This window comes from Pinus tabuliformis, chromosome 9 (assembly GCF_031772625.1).
Source record: "Pinus tabuliformis cultivar Carrire ecotype Pingquan chromosome 9, CPIR1, whole genome shotgun sequence".
Lineage (NCBI taxonomy): Eukaryota > Viridiplantae > Streptophyta > Pinopsida > Pinales > Pinaceae > Pinus > Pinus tabuliformis.
The window spans coordinates 1,881,324,598-1,881,345,343 of NC_142307.1; the positions used below are offsets into that span (position 1 = coordinate 1,881,324,598).

The following is a 20,746-nucleotide window of genomic DNA, read 5'->3' on the forward strand; positions in this document are numbered from 1 at the left end:
AAGACATGGTTGAGAAACAATGGAGTTCATTTCAATTATTTGTTGAAGCCAAGCTATTGGTGCACCACACAGACATGGAGTATTCGTTGGACAGGCTCAGTGAGGAAGTCTGACAGCTTAGTGCATGGGTGAGGGTTCTGGAGATTTCAATTCTCTAAGTGGGAAGAGCTACAGAGGAGGGAAATGTTTTTTGTGCTCATGATGGTCGAAGGAGATCTCACTATGTCAAATATCTAGAGGGAAATGGTCGTGGTTCATAGCGAATTCTCCTCTCCCTTGAAGGGGCAGTTTTTTGGTCTATAGTTTGTTCTTTCTTTGTATAGTTTTGTAATGTTGGCCTGCAATTTTTTTCTTTTGTTGGGTTCTTTTTGTAGAGTTTATGGTGAACATCTCTTATGTCACAAGAGTATAATCAGTTAGGGAAATAGTAAATAGTTTGTTAACTCCTTTGAAGACCTACCTTTTGTATCTGACGCAAGATGTAATGGTACTTACCCTAACTCTAGTCTTTTATTAATATAATTACCCTTATCCGTTCCATTGAGAGAGAGAGAGAGCCTAGCTTTTGAGTCATCAATATATTTGTGTCTACATCACACTTCTTGGTGGGGAAAAATCATTTCTAAAACTTACAGTGCTTATTCTTGCAACCATTTATTTTCTTTTTCCCAATGAAAAGTTACTATAAAATCCTTCCTCCAAATACTTTTTCATGTTGTTATCACCTAAATATCACTCATAATGAGATATAGGTAATTAAGGAAATCATAATCACTAGAAAGATAAACCATGACATTAATTTACCCATCAAAGGAAGTGCTCAAAAAACTATGGAACATTAGCTTTTGTATACTTTCACATCGTACTCTTATGGAGCTCATGCAATTTGCATGGACTATCATTCAATAGCCATGCAAGTCTTTACAAGTATGCAAAACTGACATATTTTGTTATGAAAAAAGCCATTAGTTTGAAAAGGTTTGAGGTCATTTTTCCTTTGGTCCTTAAAAATCACAAAGAAAGATAGGGATCGATCACTTTGCTATTAGTGACCAAATATTGATAAGTCCATGGTGCACAAGCCTCCTCCACAATTCAGCTATGAAAAGGAGTTATGGGTATGCATTAGGAGAGTCCATTAGAGTTTAATAGGTATTGTTATGCCAGTAGTTTGATTCCCAAGATCCATTTTCTTGAGCATCATCAATCCTTGCTCCAGAGAGAGAGAGACAAAGACAAAGAGAGTTTTTAGAAGAATCAACAAGGGCCCTTCTCAGGGGAAGGAGAAAGAGCCCATCACTTCCACTTATTCTTGGTGCCTTAGAAGGCCTTTTGCCTTGCCATTGGTATACTTACTTCATTTTTGTTTTTTTATTTATATTTCCATGTTGTTTTCCTTATTTATGTTTTTGAAGCAAGTTATTACCTCATTAACCATGTTTCCCTTGTTAATCATGTTGAGCCTCTCCATTACTTAGAAAGAGATTCGTTACTCACCTTAACCAAATAATTCTCTAATACATATCTTGGTTGATCCACTATTTTTAATCAAACTTACTAACAAATTTCTTTATTTTAACCAAAAAAACAACACATAATAAATAAATATAACAGAGTTAAAAATATGTTAAACTCAATAATACTTTATAATATCTATAAAAAAAGCTATATAAAATTTTATAAATATTAAAACTCCCATATTAACAGAAAAAATCAACTACACCTTTTAAGAAATTAAAATTATATCTTAAAATAATTTATTATAAATGTAAAACTCCCCTCTATAAAAATAAAATAACCACAACCCAAAACTTAAATTAAAAAGAAAACACATCACCGAAAACAATTACATCTTTGTAAATGTATAAAATATTAACCAAAACCACCACGTTTTCAAATACCCTCATACCTAATTCACACCCTTTGAATCCCAATATTAGTCAACACCTGCTCCAAGTAAAGCATTTAAAACCTTCCACCTCTGAACCCCAATATCAGTAAACGCATGTTCCAAATAAAGCATTTCCACTAGTTTGAAATATGTTGTGTCAACCATCTAAGTCAAAGATTATAACAATGCAAGATGGAAGGTTGCCACATTGAAATAAAAAAATACCATAAAAAGCATGAAAGAAGCTGCAAGTCATTTTCATTTTCATTTATTAGATTCTTGACATTCTAACAAACTCCTTGGCCATTACAATAATTCAAACATTACACCTATACAGACCCCTGCCAGCACAAACAATCCTAGCCACAGAATCCTATCAAGCCCACTACAATCTTCATAGCTCTTACAGGTACATGGTTGTATAATTTCTCATTGGTCCGTTCTAGACACTGCAAACTGGTAGTACAACCCACAATGAAAACCATTATAAACTTTAATATAATATATTGAGGGCAACAAACTAATTAACCCAGAAGACAAACGACACAAATTCAGGGAACTGGGTTCACAAAATTCCTCCTCTGTATATCACTCTATGTCTTCTGATACGCCTTTCTGGCGCTCATTTTCTCAACAATGAAGAATCCAAAAAGCGATACAACAGAGAAAGCAGAGAAGACAGCGGAGGCAATGTCGAGCGACACATGCCTTCCAGAGATGGACTGTATCTTGAACAGATTGGCGGTCTTGGCCTTGTTGGTGCTCTGCCCGTATGCCACCTGAATTCCCGAAGCGTCCAATATGTATGCTCTCACGAAGTATATTGCTGTCGGCACGTCCCTCTCCACAGTCCAGGCGACGGTGTTGTTCTGGATATTTGAATTATAGGGTTGCTTGGTAATAACAAACTGGCATGTCTTATCCTTCTTCAGATCGTTATTAGTCTTCCTCCATGATCTGTCCACTTGGCTCTCTGGAGCGAAACACAGCTTCACTTGCACAGTCTTGTACTCTGAAACCACCGGCGACGAAGATTGATTCACCCACCATGTTACCAGAACCTTGTCAATCCCAGCCATGCCAACTGCAATCATATTATTTCAAAACCCTCTCAGAGCTATTACAACTAAATAATTAATAATAATTTTCGAAATATTCCCCAATCTGCAATAAAGAAAGATGATCTTAATTTTCGAACTATCTTTAAATCTGCAATAAAGATAGATGATCTTAATTTTCGAAATATCTTTAAATCTGAAATAAAGATAATGATGATCTTAATTTTCGAACTATCTTTAAATCTGCAATAAAAAGATAGATGATCTTAATTTTCGAACTATCTTTAAATCTGCAATAAAGATAATGATGATCTTAATTTTCGAAATATCTTTAAATCCAAATCTGATGATTTTTTCAAAATATTTTTGAATTTGCTATAGAGATAATCTTGAATCGGCCATGGAAATATTGATAACCTTCTGGAAATATTCCTAAATCTGCAATGAATTATCTTTTCAAAATATTCTTGAATCTGCAATCTAGACAATGATTTACCCTTACCATTTGGTGTAGATGAATTGATGGTTGCTATGATTCCTAGAGTCCTGGGCAAGGTAGAGAATTCCACCCCTGCAGTGGCTGATGCCACCAAGCAAGAAATCACCACACAGGACACAAATATTGATATCCCCATCACAGATCCTCTTCTGAACACAAGATTCAACAGTATCAGTATACATCAATGCAAAAGGAAAATCTTCTGCCTTCCTAGAAATGAAAACGTTGAATCAGCCATTAAAGATGGACGCTTACTGAACTAAATTGTGGTCCGGTTGCGCTGAAATTCCAACTTAGAGATCACAGACGTCCAGATAATAAAGAAGAAGAAGAAAAAACTTGTATTGTCGTTAACAAGCACGATGTCGGCCAGAAATAAATAGCTTGATGGCCTCTAAATAATAACTGTTCAATTCCCCTTTCGCGGAGCCAAGAGGTCCCAGAAAGGGAAAAGATTACAGAGGCCGCCTGTAGAGCAGTGCCGCCTCCTTCATTTGACTTTGCCCTTTGGAGGAAATTAGATTTAAAGAAAACTTTGCGAAACTGAGGGGCGCAAAAGTATGGAGGCTTAATGAAAAGAGGCAGGAAGCGGCCTGTGAAGAACGCCAAAGGCCATGGTTGAAGGTTTCTAAATTTTGCGTGGACAAGTCACACGCAACTCGTTAAAATGGCGTGTTGACCTTAACGAGTGTGACTATTGCTGGTTACCATCCATGGCTCTCAGGAGCCAACATCGGGTAAAATCATTAATGCTTATGTGGCTCACCGTGAGATTTCTCGACACCCCTTCTGATTGATTGGTTTGGAGAGTCACAAAATTTAATGTCTACTAAATTCTGTGGAAATGCAGAGGCTGAGATCCCTCCAGCACGGTTCGAAACCATGACGTTGGTTTGGAGAGTGAAATTTTTTTAACGGGGAATTTGATGATATTATAATTTATAGATATTTGATTTGTTTTTACCGAAATTTAATTATGGAAGTTTTGAATGGGATTGTAGTGTAAATTTTCATTTTTTATTATTTAAAATGTATTTTTAAATGTGTTGTGATATTTGGATGGTGTTTTCCAAAATAAAAAGGGAAAGAGTTGGCAGCATGTTCTTGTTCTTGTGATAGGTAAATAAGATGGCATTATTCTAAAGTTGCAGGGTCATTGTCGTTCAAAAGAATTAATACTCTAAGCACCATGCGTCTATGCTTGATTGGACTTCATGCAAATAGTCATTCAATCGGGACTCCACTCGTGTGGAGTATTAGTCGGTGTCAATTATGGCTAAGGCTCTGCATATTCTCATCCAGAGTGAGCTCAACTTCAAAGCATATGGTATCCAATGCAACCAGCCCGTCTCACCAGCAGTGCCTTGTGGCAGCGCTAATTGTCGTTCTTTGTTGACCTACGGCTCCTTCCCGCTTCGACTTGGCCAAAATTGGCATCACCCGTTGAGCAACTACAATTTTAATGGAGTCAGTCCTTTTGTTGTATGGCATTGTAGTGTAAATGGTGATTTCCAAAGTTCTCACAACTTTAAGCTTGTTTTGCAATTGCTTTCCTCTTGCAGGTTGGACAACGATCTAGTATCTCTTGCGCCCAAGCTCCTATGAAATTAGAGTTTAAACACTCATTCTTATAGGCCGAAGGTTCTCGACATAGTTTCGTTGGACCCTAGCAACCTAACAATCCTTTCTGGCTTCTCGCACCCTCTCTCGTTCTTCAGTTTTCCTACATCCCTTTTGTGATTCTCTGTCTGGTTCACTTTGATCGGCCCTACTCTTAGTATGCTCTTATATCCTGGTTTCCGCTTTTTGACCTTAGCTTTTGGGCCTTTTCTTTGGTTGGTTTTGTGCATTTCGTCCTACCCCTCTCAGGTTGGCTCCCCTCCCTCTTACCTTGGATATTGTTGGTAGTCCCCCTTTGTTGTTGTTCTTGTCGTGTTGTCTCTCTCACCCATGTCTCTATTACGTGGCCCCCCCCCATCTTTCTGTAGCACTTGTCTTCCTTCCCCTGGCCCTTTACCTTTTACTCATTTCCAGTCTCCCTTCCATGCCTCGTTCATGCGCCCACGTCCACAAGGGTATAACTTACTATCAAGAACGAGCCCATAGAGGCAACACATGTATGCACCACTGCTTGGAGTAAACCACTACCTGTTTTCGTGAGCTCACTCTGAGCCCCATGTAGGAGGAATTCATTTGTACTAAGGAGGAAAGCAACTCTCACAACCTCCAACACTTGAACACATAAGTAATCAGTGAGTTGGCAAACTGGGTACTAGACACTGGGCACACTCTCGGATCCTCCAACCAATAATATGCACATAGTGGATTTATATTGGCACACTAAGTTCCTCCTTGGCATAACCTTATTGGACCAACATAAGCATTCAACAGATGTCCTCCATTCACATAATCATCTTCATCACCATATGAAAGACCTAGATCGACAGATGGAACACATTGAACTTATTGGACCAACATAAGCATCGGGTAGATGTCCTCCATTCACATAATCATCTTCATCACCATATGAAAGACCTGGATCGAAGGATGGAACACATTGAACAACACCTTGGCATCCCACCCCCAGTTAGATGTATTATAGGTGATAACAGTGATTCCATCCAAGTTATAGTGACAAATCCTAACTCGTCTGCCAAGTTCATGCTATGTTTTTGTTCTATAGATTTTCAGTTCTTACTATTCACTTTCAATGCAAGTTATACCAACTTCTCAATTTTTGTATTAAATTTTGACTATCTTAATTTTTCGTTTTCTTGACTATCTCAATTTTTTGTTTTCTCTTGACTCACTACACAGAATGAACTTTTGACTTTGGTTCAGACTCTCCAAAACACTGATTTCGAAATTTACTTAAAATTATTCAAAATTATATTATATTCTAATATTAAAAAAAAAATACAATTCACCCGTAAAAACTATTTCTAAATACATAAATAAATTGTGATTTATTATTATTTAAATACATAAATAAATTTAGTAGTGTAAAAACATTATTAAAAAACTTGGAATTCTAAAAATAAAAGTTTATAATCTTCGTTCAAAATTGAGACCTGAAAAGTGTCCAAACGTCTAATTAATTAAACTACACTGAAAAGTTATTGTCGACCAAATTTTATGTTGCGGTTAAGGATGAGATCTCGTAGCCATGGTTAGAGAATATATAAAAATACGATTTTAATATCATCATCATTTTTTTTTATAGATTATATAAAAATACGATTTTATGTTTTTAGCGATGGAAATGTCAATGTTGAGACATTTTTCAATTAAAGAATAGTACTTCGTGATAGCGGATCACTATCTTATTAGGGGTTTTTAATATCTTTATTAACATGGACTCGATTTAATTATTCAAATTTCTAAAGTCAGCTCTTTTTTGGATAATTCTAACCAGTAAAATGTCATAATTTCTAAAGTAAATTCTCTTTTGGGCATAATTCTAATAAATAATAAATAAAAGGTCATGTGGATCATTTTTCAATTAAAGAATGGACTCGATTTAATTATTCAAATTTCTAAAGTCAACTTTCCTTGGCCATCAAAAGATCTATCTTTTAATATTCTTGGGAGCTATAATAACACATGATAGAATTAGTTTAGAATATATTTTACATTGTTTATAATTTATGTTTTATTAATATATTGTCATTTTTAAATTGATTAAAAAAGAGGAGCATAGATAAATAATGTAAACATGTTATATGTAATGTATTAACAATTTTGAAAAAAAAATTGTTAAAAAGGGAGTATAGTTAGTTTTAACTCGTTAAAAAGGAGCATAGTTAGTTTTGTTTTTTGTTTTTGTTTTTGTTTTTTTGTTTTTTTTTAAATATGTTTTTTCTTTGATATTTTATATTATTTTTATTGCTTTTAATTGTTATGGACTAAATGCCATATGATGTAATGTTTTTTTGTTTATTAGTTTGTGTGAGTTTTGATATGAGTGATATATTTTTGGCTTGAGTAGCTGCGACTTAGGGCATCTAAGTCATCAAAATTACTTGGGGATCACACTCGTTTTGGGCCACACCAACCTTTAACATGACTTGATTTTTTTCCCATGGAGTTTCGAACCAGTGATCTTACACCACGAAGTGCCTTAACAAAACACCTTGTCGTCATCTGCTTTATGTCTCATGGGCATCATATATGATGTGGTTTTATATTCAAAGCTTTCTAATTTTTTTTATATTAATTTGATTGTTTGTTTTAATTATTACATAATTATGTGATTTTATTTCTTTAGTATACGTGATTTATTTTTTGCAAATTGAATGTTTAATTAGTTTTAGGATGGGGGATGGGGCATAAGAAGGTATGTCATAAGCTAGTATTGGGATGGGGGAATACGTGTGAGTGATTCAAAAGTCAAAATTAACAAATAATTAGAAATAGTGGCTATTTTCGAGGCTTTGACACTATTGCAATCAAGGAAAATCTCATCATCATGCAAACTTAGTTGAGATGTCACCATGTTGTACCAACAACATTTGCCTCATGTTGATTTATACAAGAACACAACATTGTGAGTATGCAAAGCTAGGGGCCTCTTGCTTGCATTTGCTACAAATAGGTGATGGTTTGATGTATTTTAATATAGGGAAAGTATATAAAAGAGCCAAACAATCCACATGATTGGATCATAAAGCATGCTTCTATTGATTAGTTGAGAATATGTCTTTTATACATTGTCTTACTAGTGCTTTGGATTTGTAGTAATTGGGCTTACCTCTCTTCCATGTAAAAGCAAGTTTATGAATGAAGCTCCTCATCCTCCGTGAACAATGCCTATAGTGTTTGAGGTATCCTCCTCCTTAGGACAAACTCATCCTTCAAGCATTATATTGTGCTCACGTATACATTGTGAAATGAACGTCAAGGTTGCTCTATTGCTAAACTTGGAAGCTTTGTCAAGTTTATCAAAATCAGAGTTGCAATACAAGTGTAGGCATCAATCAAATAAGCCATTCAAGGAACATTAGGTGATTAGGCTAGGATTGAGTTACCTTCTAACCATTTTGACAGAAACAAGACTTATGTCCACACTCATACCATTTGTATGGAAGCAAAATATCATATTACATTCATTGATATTCATGTTTTCAAGAACATAATACTAGACATAATAGATTCATTAGTTATTGTGCAAGAACCCCGAAATTTACACTCATCAAAATAAACATTTAAGAGAAGAATATGTTTTTTGTGCAAAGAAATACAAGTTGAAGTTTTCAACTTGACCACTTGATACAATATGCTAAATTAAATAACCCTTCAATTTTAGAGCAATATTTTAGGTTATGTGAAGGAAATAGTTGCTTGAGATATTAGAGGATATTCTTGTGTTAGAACAATTAGAACTAAACCCATTTCCATTTCCATTAGAAAATGTTATGATCAACTGTCATGTTTGGACCAAGTGTTAATGCAAAAATTGGTGATATCATCATGGCAGTGATATGAAAATGAGATCTTAAATCAATATTAAGGTATTACAGACTCATGTGCAGGAATGCCTATATTACTTAGTGCAACGGATCGAAAAGATTGTGAATAATATAGACAATGAGCAATTAGAAAACATAACAGGCACATCAACAAAAAAAAATAATCAACGAGTTCACCAGACTTCCTGGCTACGTCTCCTGGTCCAGCTTTCAATGTACACCTCTATATTATGTCTTCAAGAGCAGAATATTACAAGTGTGAGCTTGAATAGAGTCTCAACACAATAGTGACAAAACAACAGGGATTTACTCGAAATCCTCGAGTCTAAAAGAGTGCACAGACTCTCCCTCTTGTTCTCTGTCTTCTGCTTTCTCTTGCTCTCTTCTCTGCCGCCCCTCTGACTGTCCCTGTTCTATCATTGGATGACTTTTTAAGCCTAACAATGCTGTCTGTTCATTTCCCTTTTCGGGCTCTCTGGCTTCCCGCTGTTTCCCTTCTTCCCCAGGCTCTTTGGCTCCCATCAAGAATTCATGCACTCATTGTTGAAATGCTCAGGGGCACAAGGCTACTAACAAGAAATATTGGTGGGCATGGGTGGAACTGGCCATTTGGCCTTCCCCCGGTAAAATCCTTAAAACAATGCATTTTTGGTCTGCAAAGGAAAATACACAAAAAGCATAGAAAATCCGACAAAAACACTTTCTATCGGACTTCAAATATTATCCAATTGCGTCTATAATCCCTATCGGGTCTGGCCTTTATCGCATGTTGCAAGGTGCGGCTCTTTCATATGGGTGTGATCTCCCTCCTCTACCGATTGTCGATCGCCGATATCGGCGTATCGCATATCGCGGGTCTTCTGCATTGTTGCACCATTACACTCATCGATCATCGATCGTCGATATCGTCGTATCGCATATCGGCCCTTCGCGATACTATGGGTCCTTTCCTCGTTGGTTTGGTGCGATGCGAAATTGCAATGCGATAATCCCAATCGCATATCGCAAGAACTCTTGGCCTATGGTAAGTCCTCCCTTCGGCGGTTTGTGATGTGATTCAATTCCACTCCACTGTTGATTTGCACGCTTGATCAACAGTTTATATGTTATCGCTGATCGCAATTACTTGGGGTTGAGGTTTGATGTGCCACGGGCTTCCTCCGATGCGACTGAATCCCATCCATTGATCTCGTGGATCCAAGGCTCTGGTGCATTCTTGCTGTGCTCCACTTTCCCTTGGACTTTCGGGCTTTTCCACCATCTTTTTGTTTTGTGCTATTAATCAATGAAGACTTGGACTTAGAGGTTTTGTATACAAGATGCATTTTGGATTAGGCAAGGCCCAATCTAAAAAAATCATCAATGAAGTAAACTACATGCATAATATATGTTAGATGTCTTGCACTTGTTAATGTAAGTTCAGAACAATGAGGAATAATTGGAGGAGAAAGATAACAAGAAACAAAGGCAATAGAACTACCATCAGTGAGGAGAATTATACGATAAAGTTTCAATTTGCACTAGGACACAAATATTTCTCCATTTTTTATTCATGTAGTAATAAATCATTGTTAGTGGATCCTATTGTGGAAGCCAAAGTTCCCATACCTTCTAAAAATTCAAATGTTCTTTGATATTCCTTATTAATAAGCATACACTAAAGTTGACAATAAAGAATGAAATCATTGTTGAACACACCAAATAAATGGTCATTGGCTTCACTACTATAAGTATCAACAAATATAGAAACAACCCGTTAGGTGAATTAATTAATCACTCTATTATGCTCACATCATTTCACAAAAAATCTTGGTAAAACAATGCTCTATTTTGCACATCATGATGTGCATTAGCTAACAAAAATCCCATAGTAGCCCCTAAAGACTTATGGGAGTGTGGAACATTTATATTACTAATATTTTGAACAACTACAACACAATCATGACTCTAGTGGGGGTACTTAATTATATTGTCTTATGCAAGAACTAGAGCTTTTATAACGAGATAATCCTTTTCCATCTCTAGGAATTAAAGGATGCGATAACCTTTCTTACAATAAATACCATCTAGGTGAGGAAATGAAGCAAGAACTAATCTTAATCAGTAACATGTATTCTTGCATTAATGAACATTGACACTAGTAGAGTGATTCCAATGCCAATATTTATTTATCAAACCCCAATACCCAAGACCAGGGATTAGGACCCATACGAACATGTAACAAATAAAGTACAATGCATTCCAAGGTTCACCAGAGATGCAAATATAGAACCCAAACCCTAGAAAATCATCCATCTAGGACCCACACACTCAAAGGAATAGACCAGAACATGATACATCACATTGATTAGGGTAACAGAAATAATAGTAATAGCCAAGGTTGAAGCAATTGAAGTTACATATAGAGTCCCAATTGATATAGTTGATTGTATAGTAGAGGCACATTCATGCTCAACACATGTTGCATTCTCTTTAACACATGACATATGTTATTAATTTTGTGACATGGATATCAACATGTTGTTAGCATACTCCCATAGTAGTGAATAATTAAAGAAAAAATCTTTTGTGATCAACTACACATGTTTATAATGCACTCTAATTTAATGCAAAATATATGTAAATTCTATGATGTTTTATTTTGTAGTAGAAGTTGATTTTCCTTAAATATTCACTTATGCACTTTTATAGAGATTACAACTTCAACATTTGTATGTGAATACAACTAATAACACTTTTGTTAAATTGGCAACTAGGACCAAACTCCATGTGGGTTAGCTTATTTCTAGCAGCTGATATTTTTATTGGATCCCTCTCGTCGAGAGGTGTAGGATTGATCCAAAGATCATCCGATTCTGATAAGTATTTATGGAGATATGAATTTATTTTGTTTATGTAATTATTATCAAGCCGACCAACACTTATGTAGGCTCTAGAAGCCCAACCGACGTGTCTATTCAACCTCTACATTTTTAGTATAAATAAGAGAGGATTTGATGTCATTTAGAACACATTCTCCATGGGAACTCCTCCTCTCCACGTCTCGGTTTTTGGTGAAGGAGAGAGAGACACCAAAGAGTGATACGATGGTCTTCAAGTGATGCCCTAATTCCTATCATGGAAAAGACATCAAGACGCAGAAAGGAGGAAGAGGCTCCCAGCCACGTGAAGCTCTAAAACACCGTGATGAACTACTGACATATGCAACCCTAATTGCAAGTGCCTATACATTGTCTAAGATTTGATAGCATAGATCAGGCTCTGTGTATAGTGGATCTAGTAGCGTAGTTATATACGCAGTTCATGCAGAGATACGTTGCTCATGGAATCAACGCAGTCATGATAATAGGCTCTATGTATAGTGGATCTGGTAGCGTAGTTATATATGCATTTCATGCAGAGACACGCTATCGACGCAGTCATGATAATAGGCTCCGTGTATAGTGGATCTGGGAGCGTAGGTTTTATATGCAGTTCATGCAGAGATACGTTGCTCATGGAATCAACGCAGTCATGATAACAGGCTCCATGTATAGTGGATATGGCAGCGTAGTTATATATGCAGTTCATGCAGAGACACGCTATCGATGCAGTCATGATAATAGGCTCTGTGTATAGTGGATCTAGCAGCATAGGTTTTATATGCAGTTCATGCAGAGATAGGTTGCTCGTGGAATCAACGCAGTCATGATAACAGGCTCCATGTATAGTGGATCTGGCAGCGTAGTTATATATGCAGTTCATGCAGAGAAGAACCCTAAGACGCAGTCAAGAAGAGATCCTTAACTGCAGCAAGAAGGGGTCTTATCTCAGTGTGAATAAGCCTGAAAAGATAGTGTGTTTGCTATAGGTAACATCGTGATGAAAGAGGCTGTTCAACACATGGTTTTAAGACTGTTTGCTAGATAATGAAGCCGCAGTCATAAGGTCTGACCTTAAGGCTTAGAAAAGATCAGTGTAGGGCTGAATAACATATGTGGATTAGGTGCTAACATTAAGCTGAGTTCTTATAGTCCCATATTGCTGCGTTGATGATGTTTGTATAGCTGTTTTGAGAACATATGCTACAGAAGTTGCTATGTGCTAGGCCAAAGGCCATGGCATCATAGCAAAGGCTATTTAGGGCTGCTATTTGTGCTCTTATCAGATTTGCAGGTGCTGCAAGCTATCAGTGGAATGTTGCAGCTGTGACGGTTACTAGATTGATGATCTGCTACAACACTCTTATGGGTTGAAGACTATCATGAGAATTTAGGATTGCATCTCAGAACTGTCATCATTAGTAGAATGATGGTCTTGCTACTGCTGTCATAAAATCTCATGTATCTGTACTATCTCTCTCTCTCTGCTGAACTATTGAAGAACATAAAAGAAGATTTGATCAAAGGGTTTCCCCACACATTGTGGGGTTTGTCCCTGGCTCGCGCCATATCTTGTGTCCTCTTGTCTTGGCTTGTCTTCTGCGTTTTATATTTATGTTCTATCTGCAGTTTATCATAATGTTGATGTGATTGCTAACTGTGAAAATTTAAATAAATTTCTCTAGCATAGAACATACCTAATCTTAACATGGTATCAGAGCTGAGGTGAAGACAATGCCCAAGCAAGAGTGAAATAGCAATCACCGAAGACAGTTGGGACAAGACAGAAGGATCAATGGGTTCCTCATAATTCACCGAGGGTGAATTCAAAGCAAAGAATGTTATCAGAATGGCGCAGCGGAAGATTTTGATGGTCCATCTTAAGATTACTTCATTGGGAAGTTCGGATCTAAGGGTGGAAGGAAAGGCGGATGCCTTGTTGAAATAAGTTCAGCTGTTATGCGAAGGAGTGTTTGAATGGCAGAGACACATCTCTTGATGAATATAACGATCATTCTAGGGACATCTTCAATGATCAAAAGAATGACTGGTAATGCAGGTCATCAAGGAAATGGTTGACTCTTCCACGAAAGCAAGGAACCCCAAAATCTCTTTTATGTACCTGATCTAACCTGATGTCCATCTCGGAAATGGAAGTCAAAGGTTGCAGGGTGGCACTTATCGATGGAAAGGTACGTGTTTGAAAATAGATCTTTTAAAGATGTTTTTGAGTTTAGGGTTGTATTAAGTTGCAGGAAGTCCACTGGGGACCATGTCCATTGACTCAGCTCTAGAGGTCTGTGAGTCAAATGGTGACTAGGATGCCTGAATTCAAAAGGAAGCATGAAGGTACATGTCTGAAATGTACCAAAGGAAAATATTATAAGGGTACCATTCCCCTCATGCAGCAGGTTCACAGGTTTGGAACAACCCGTGGAGTTTGAGAGTCATGATCAGGAATCTCATGTATACAGGTGGAAGAAAGCCCTCTATGGCTTGAAGAAAAACACCTCAGGCATAATATGAGAGGATTGATAGCTGTCTAATGTAGCTAAGATTCACTAGGAGTGAATCTGATCCAAACCATTACTCGAAGGTTGTGGATGATAAACCTCTCGTACCGGCACCTATGTCTGATAAGTGCAGACCCTCTCATTTATAGGAGACAGAGGGAGTTGGATTCTGAATGTGGGAAGATAAGATCCAAGCTTGTGACCGCCTTGAGGATCTTAACTTTCAGAAGTTATATGGTAATGATGTCAGACCAGATTTGGGAAATGCCTCTGAGTTTCATAAACTCATTCGCGTTGATGTTCTTGGAGAACCTCCGTCCGGACATCTGTGTTGCAGTTAGCATGGTGAGCTCATATTTGGTTGAGCCTCACTAGATTGGTGCCAAGAATCTTCTAAGATATCTTCAGGGCACAATCTCTCATGAATTGAGATACACTGCCGGAAATATGAATCCACATGATTATTCGAATGATGAGTGGGAAGGAAGTATGGAGGATCACTAGAGCACTTCTCAGTGCTGTTTGGAATCTGCCTTGATATCCTGGATGAGCAGGAAGTAGAAGTCGGTGACTCTAAGCACCACCAAGGCAGAATACATTTCTGATAGTATGGCCTTCTGTGAGGCAGTCTGGTTGCTGAAGCTCTTCAGTGAGCTGTTTGTACACATGATGAATACCACTGTGAATCTCTGTGACAACCAGAGATGGGATTCGATTATTGGGGAATCTCGTATTTGACAATTGCTCCAGCAGATAGACATCAATTACTGCCTTATCTGGGATATGGTAAGTCGATGATCAAGGAGGCTCCATCACACTGAGATGATGTATAGGACAAAGCCCTGAGGAAAGATCAAATTTATGATTTTCCCGAACGACTTGGAGTCGTTGAGAGACCTTTGTAAAAGGGTCCTGCATGCTGCATACATTGAGCTCTAGGAGCTTTGGGGGGTTTGCAGTTCTATTGGAGCAACATACGACCACAGGGTGACTCACCCTCCCCTGGTGGTGCGCACTGAAACAAGATGATTCGCTCTCTTATGGGACAAGATGATTTGCTCTCTTGTGGGACAAGATGATTTTCTCTCTTGTGTAGCAGGATGATTAGTTCTCCTGTGAGGCCTGGATTGATGTGTTCTCCATGGCGATTGTAGCAGGATTGATGTGTTCTCCTGTGAGGCCTGGATTGATGTGTTCTCCATGGCAGCCTGGATTGATGTGTTCTCCATGGCGATTGTAGCAGGATTGATGTGTTCTCCTGTGAGGACGGGATTGATTAAGTTCTCCTATCGAGGCATCCTACCCATGCAGTCTGGGACTCATGGGAAGTACCTCTCATCTGATCAATGAGCAGGGAAATGAAGTTAGGGACCATAGTAGTACCGATGGACGCATCGTTGTATCTACCGTACTCCCTACGCTAGGATTTCCTCCATTGATCTGGGATCAATGATATTGGTCTGGGACCAGTGGTAGGAGTTGTACATGCTATGACGCTGACTTTGGGTCGGCTGAGACTAGTCTGGGACCAGTGGTACATACTCCGAGACTGACTTCGTGTCAGTGCAGTACTGGTCTGGGACCAGTGAGAGTGGTACATACTATGACGCTGACTTCGGGTCGGTTGAGACTGGTCTGGGACCAGTGGTACACTCTCTGAGACTGCGATACTGGTCTAGGACCAGTGGTAGGAGTGGTACTTACTATGAAGCTGACTTCGGGTCAGTTGAGACTGGTCCGGGACTAGTGGTATGCACTCTGAGACTGACTTCAGGACAGTGGAGAATGATACGACTCATTCTCGATCAATTCTTCTTCTTCATAGTTCAGCGGAGATGAGCAGAATAGAGCAGAGCCAGCAAAGCAAAGCTAGCAGAGCTGAGCTGAGCAGAGCAGAGCTAGTAGAGCTTAGCAGAGCAGAGCCAGCAGCGATGAGAAGAGCAGAGCTAGCAGAGCCAACAATGCTGAGCAGAGCAGAGCCAAGCCAGCAGAGCAGAGCAGAGCAGAGCAAAGCCAGCAGAGCTGAGTAGAGCAAGCAGAGCTAGGCAGAGTAGTGCAAGGCACTAATGGCAGAGATAGTACAGTCGTACATATGGATCAGCGGATGGAGTTCTCCCTAGTTGAGAGGGAGTCTTAAATTGACAACTAGGGCCAAACTCCATGTGGGTTAGCTTATTTCTAGCAGCTGATATTTTTATTGGATCCCTCTTGTCGAGAGGTGTAGGATTGATCCAAAGATCATCCGATTCCGATAAGTATTTATGGAGATATGAATTTATTTTGTTTATGTAATTATTATCAAGCCGACCAGCACTTATGTAGGCTCTAAAACCCCAACCGACGTGTCTATTCAACCTCTACATTTTTAGTATAAATAAGAGAGGATTTGATGTCATTTAGAACACATTCTCCATGGGAACTCCTCCTCTCCACGTCTCGGTTTTTGGTGAAGGAGAGAGAGACACCCAAGAGTGATACGATGGTCTTCAAGTGATGCCATAATTCCTGTCATGGAAAAGACATTGAGATGCAGAAAGGAGGAAGAGGCTCCCAGCCACGTGAAGCTCTAAAACACCATGATGAACTACTGACATATGCAACCCTAATTGCAAGTGCCTATACACTGTCTAAGATTTGATAGCGTAGATCAGGCTCTGTGTATAGTGGATCTAGTAGTGTAGTTATATACGTAGTTCATGCAGAGATACGTTGCTCATGGAATCAACGCAGTCATGATAACAGCCTCTATGTATAGTGGATCTGGCAGCGTAGTTATATATGCATTTCATGCAGAGACACGCTATCGACGTAGTCATGATAATAGGCTCCGTGTATAGTGGATCTGGCAGCGTAGGTTTTATATGCAGTTCATGCAGAGATACGTTGCTCATGGAATCAACGCAGTCATGATAACAGGCTCCATGTATAGTGGATATGGCAGCGTAGTTATATATGCAGTTCATGCAGAGACACGCTATCGATGCAGTCATGATAATAGGCTCCGTGTATAGTGGATCTGGCAGCGTAGGTTTTATATGCAGTTCATGCAGAGATACGTTGCTCGTGGAATCAATGTAGTCATGATAACAGGCTCCATGTATAGTGGATCTGGCAGCGTAGTTATATATGCAGTTCATGCAGAGAAGAACCCTAAGACGCAGTCAAGAAGAGATCCTTAACTGCAGCAAGAAGGGGTCTTATCTCAGTGTGAATAAGCCTGAAAAGATAGTGTGTTTGCTGTAGGTAACATCGTGATGAAAGAGGTTGTTCAACACATGGTTTTAAGACTGTTTGCTAGATAATGAAGCCGCAGTCATAAGGTCTGACCTTAAGGCTTAGAAAAGATCAGTGTAGGGCTGAATAGCATATGTGGATTAGGTGCTAACATTAAGCTGAGTTCTTATAGTCCCATATTGCTGCGTTGATGATGTTTGTATAGCTATTTTGAGAACATATGCTATAGAAGTTGCTATGTCCTAGGCCAAAGGCCATGGCATCATAGCAAAGGCTATTTAGGGCTGCTATTTGCGCTCTTATCAGATTTGCAGGTGCTGCAAGCTATCAGTGGAATGTTGCAGCTATGAGGGTTACTAGATTGATGATCTGCTACAACACTCTTATTGGTTGAAGACTGTCATGAGAATTTAGGATTGCATCTCAGAACTGTCATCATTAGTAGAATGATGGTCTTGCTACTACTGTCATAAAATCTCACGTATCTGTACTATCTCTCTCTCTCTGCTGAACTATTGAAGAACATAAAAGAAGATTTGATCAAAGGGTTTCCCCACACATTGTGGGGTTTGTCCCTGGCTCGCGCCATATCTTGTGTCCTCTTGTCTTGGCTTGTCTTCTGCGTTTTATATTTATGTTCTATCTGCAGTTTATCATAATGCTGATGTGATTGCTAACTATGAAAATTTAAATAAATTGCTCTAGCATAGAACATACCTAATCTTAACAACTTTTTATAATATTTTATTTATTTATTACAAGCTAGGTGGTGTTAATATGGCAACTTAGTGACAATTTACAACCATGGGACTAGATTTCTCTTTTTGAGAGGACCAATTTTGACTATTGAAGAGTTCAATTTGGACAAGGGAAAGTGTATTTTTTGAATTAAAGCCCATGTGCATATTTGATTAGGTCATCCCTAAAGAAAATTGGACACCCTTGAAGGCTATAAATACAAGTCAAGTGAACCTCATTTGAACAACAAAATGGAGCATTATTTTATTCTCTTCTTTTATTTGGCTTGCACATGTTTGAGGAAAATTCATGGAGATTAGTTGGCACAAGTCCGAAATTGTAGGGTTCGAAGCTCGCATCTCTGTTTTTAGGGTTTTGGGTCTCAATGGCAGGCATGCCATGGAGAAATTTTGCCTGCAGTCATAGTCATGTCATGGAGAAATTTCGACTGAAGCCTTTCAGTTGCATTCATAACACATCTTCCCTGTGACTGAAACCTAAAGTTTGATTTTCAGTTGACCACAAATTTCACTTGTTGACCACACGGTTCAACAATTGACCACAGACAATGATAGTTGATTATAGGCTCCCGAATCATGGTTTTGAGTATTAGCATTGATGGGTTCATTTCATGAATATTGTTTAGTTGATGTTCTTGGATAGTTGTATGGATGAATATATGGATGATTGTACTCTCATTTGTTGAATCAATCATTGACAATCTAATAACAAGAATAATTTGAAAGGGTTTTCCCCGTAGTGGGTTTTTCTTTGGTCTCCAACGAATCCTGATGTCTCTATGTGTGAATGTTTTTCTTCTATTGTTCCTTTATGTTCCATTGCATTGATGATGTTATTTATCTTTCTATATAGTTGCATATGTTGTTGAATAATGAATTAAATTTGAATAATGTTATGATGTTGTGGGGTGAATTATATATGTAAATAATGAAATGCAATTATCAAAGAAAAGAAGAATATATCCCTAAACAAAAATTAACATGGAATCATGGTTGGGCTGATGAAAATTCATGGAGATCACCCCTATGAAGACAAGTTTGACGGATGTAAGAGAATATGGAGGATACCTAGAAGAATGCTAGGGTTTGAAGGAAACTCTAGGAAATTTGGTTGTTAGGGTTTGATGTATATTATGAGGTTAGAGTTTGGGAGAAACCTTGGTTTATGGAAAAGATTTGAGATATGAAATATAGAAACTCTAGCATGATCAATGTGAAGACATTCAAAGCACTCATGACAGCTTTGATGAAGCCCTAGATGGGATAGTCTCTATTAGGCCTGGTTGTTGATGAAGTTGGTTGAAATATTGAAGGCAAAATTGTCATATGGGAAATGGAGAGTGATGTCTCTTGAAGGTTGGTTCAATGATCACTTGTCATTAAAGATAAGTACTTTTCGATTTATGGTGCTCCTTTATGTATTTACTTTTGTTTAGAATTATTGATCTGATTATTGTTTTGATTATTAATTATACTTCCTACATGTATATTTGAGTATTTGGATGCTTCTAACCTCCCGATGAGTTGTGATAAGTGCATCCTTCTTGAAGATCATGGAAATTGCAGGAGGAAAAGAACTAGTGTTTGAAAAGGAAAAGAGGCACTTGATGAAAAATTAACAAAGTGCTAAAACTGCCTATGTAAAATAAGAAGCTGCACAAGTATTTGAACACTCAAGGTATGTATGGTGCTCTATTTCAATGTTATAGTTGCAATATAGGATGGCAAGGTAAGCCCTAAGATATGATGGGAATGAAACCTTCACAAATGGCTCATGCATATGAAAGTTGGATTCATGGTACTCATGATGGGATGATGCACTTGGTAGTGAGAAAGTATATTACCTTTTAGACATGATGAACTTCTTGATTCTATTGATATATTGATATACTTTATGTTTGGCTAACATCTATCATTTTGGATATCTTGATATCCTAAAGAAGGCTAGCACCTTGATTCTAATAGATGGTAACTTGATATTATTTGTTATGAAACCAGCTCACAAAAAGATAGAAAAGATAGATGAACGCCTTAGAACAAGCCTCTTCGAGGGGGAAACCTCCTTTACATTACACAAATGAACAATTCTTGGATGATACAAATGACAAGACCTCCTTTTTATATATAGGAGTCTAAGAAGACATAATATAATTAGAGTTGACATAACAATAATAATGTAAGGGCACAATAATAACAATATGGTGACTAGATGGGCACAAAAATATAACAAGGGGGTTGCACTAATAACAATAAGCGGTTAAACTAGTAGTATAGGGACCTAACATGCCCCTCTCCTTCAAAAAGTGTTGTCCTCAATGCTTGAGTAGTTCTGGATGCTTCTGTAAAAAATTATCGTCCGGAATCTTCAGCGGCTAAGTTCTTCCACTTGATGAGATACTATAAAATTGATCTATTTTGTAGCTATCAATTTCTCGGTTCTGTGACTACCTCAGGTTCCAATATG

At 37.9% G+C, this 20,746-nt stretch overlaps 1 protein-coding gene across 3 annotated transcripts; it reads right to left on the reverse strand.

Annotated features, from left to right (window-relative positions):
* Positions 1 to 2,132: 2,132 nt before the first annotated feature.
* LOC149156423 (high-affinity nitrate transporter 3.1-like) lies at positions 2,133 to 4,068 on the reverse strand. 3 transcript variants are annotated; one of them, XM_089438154.1, is made up of 3 exons: positions 3,709 to 4,068; positions 3,452 to 3,597; positions 2,133 to 2,975 (listed from the first exon to the last, which is right to left on the reverse strand). In XM_089438154.1, exons 2-3 carry the CDS (start codon positions 3,582 to 3,584, stop codon positions 2,485 to 2,487), a joined length of 624 nt encoding a protein of 207 aa, XP_089294280.1. In that variant the 5' UTR covers positions 3,585 to 3,597; positions 3,709 to 4,068; the 3' UTR covers positions 2,133 to 2,484. The 3 variants fall into 3 exon arrangements, with proteins under 3 accessions (XP_089294280.1, XP_089294279.1, XP_089294278.1); XM_089438153.1 differs by having other exon boundaries at positions 3,452 to 3,594; positions 3,704 to 4,067; XM_089438152.1 differs by having other exon boundaries at positions 3,704 to 4,064.
* Positions 4,069 to 20,746: the final 16,678 nt, after the last annotated feature.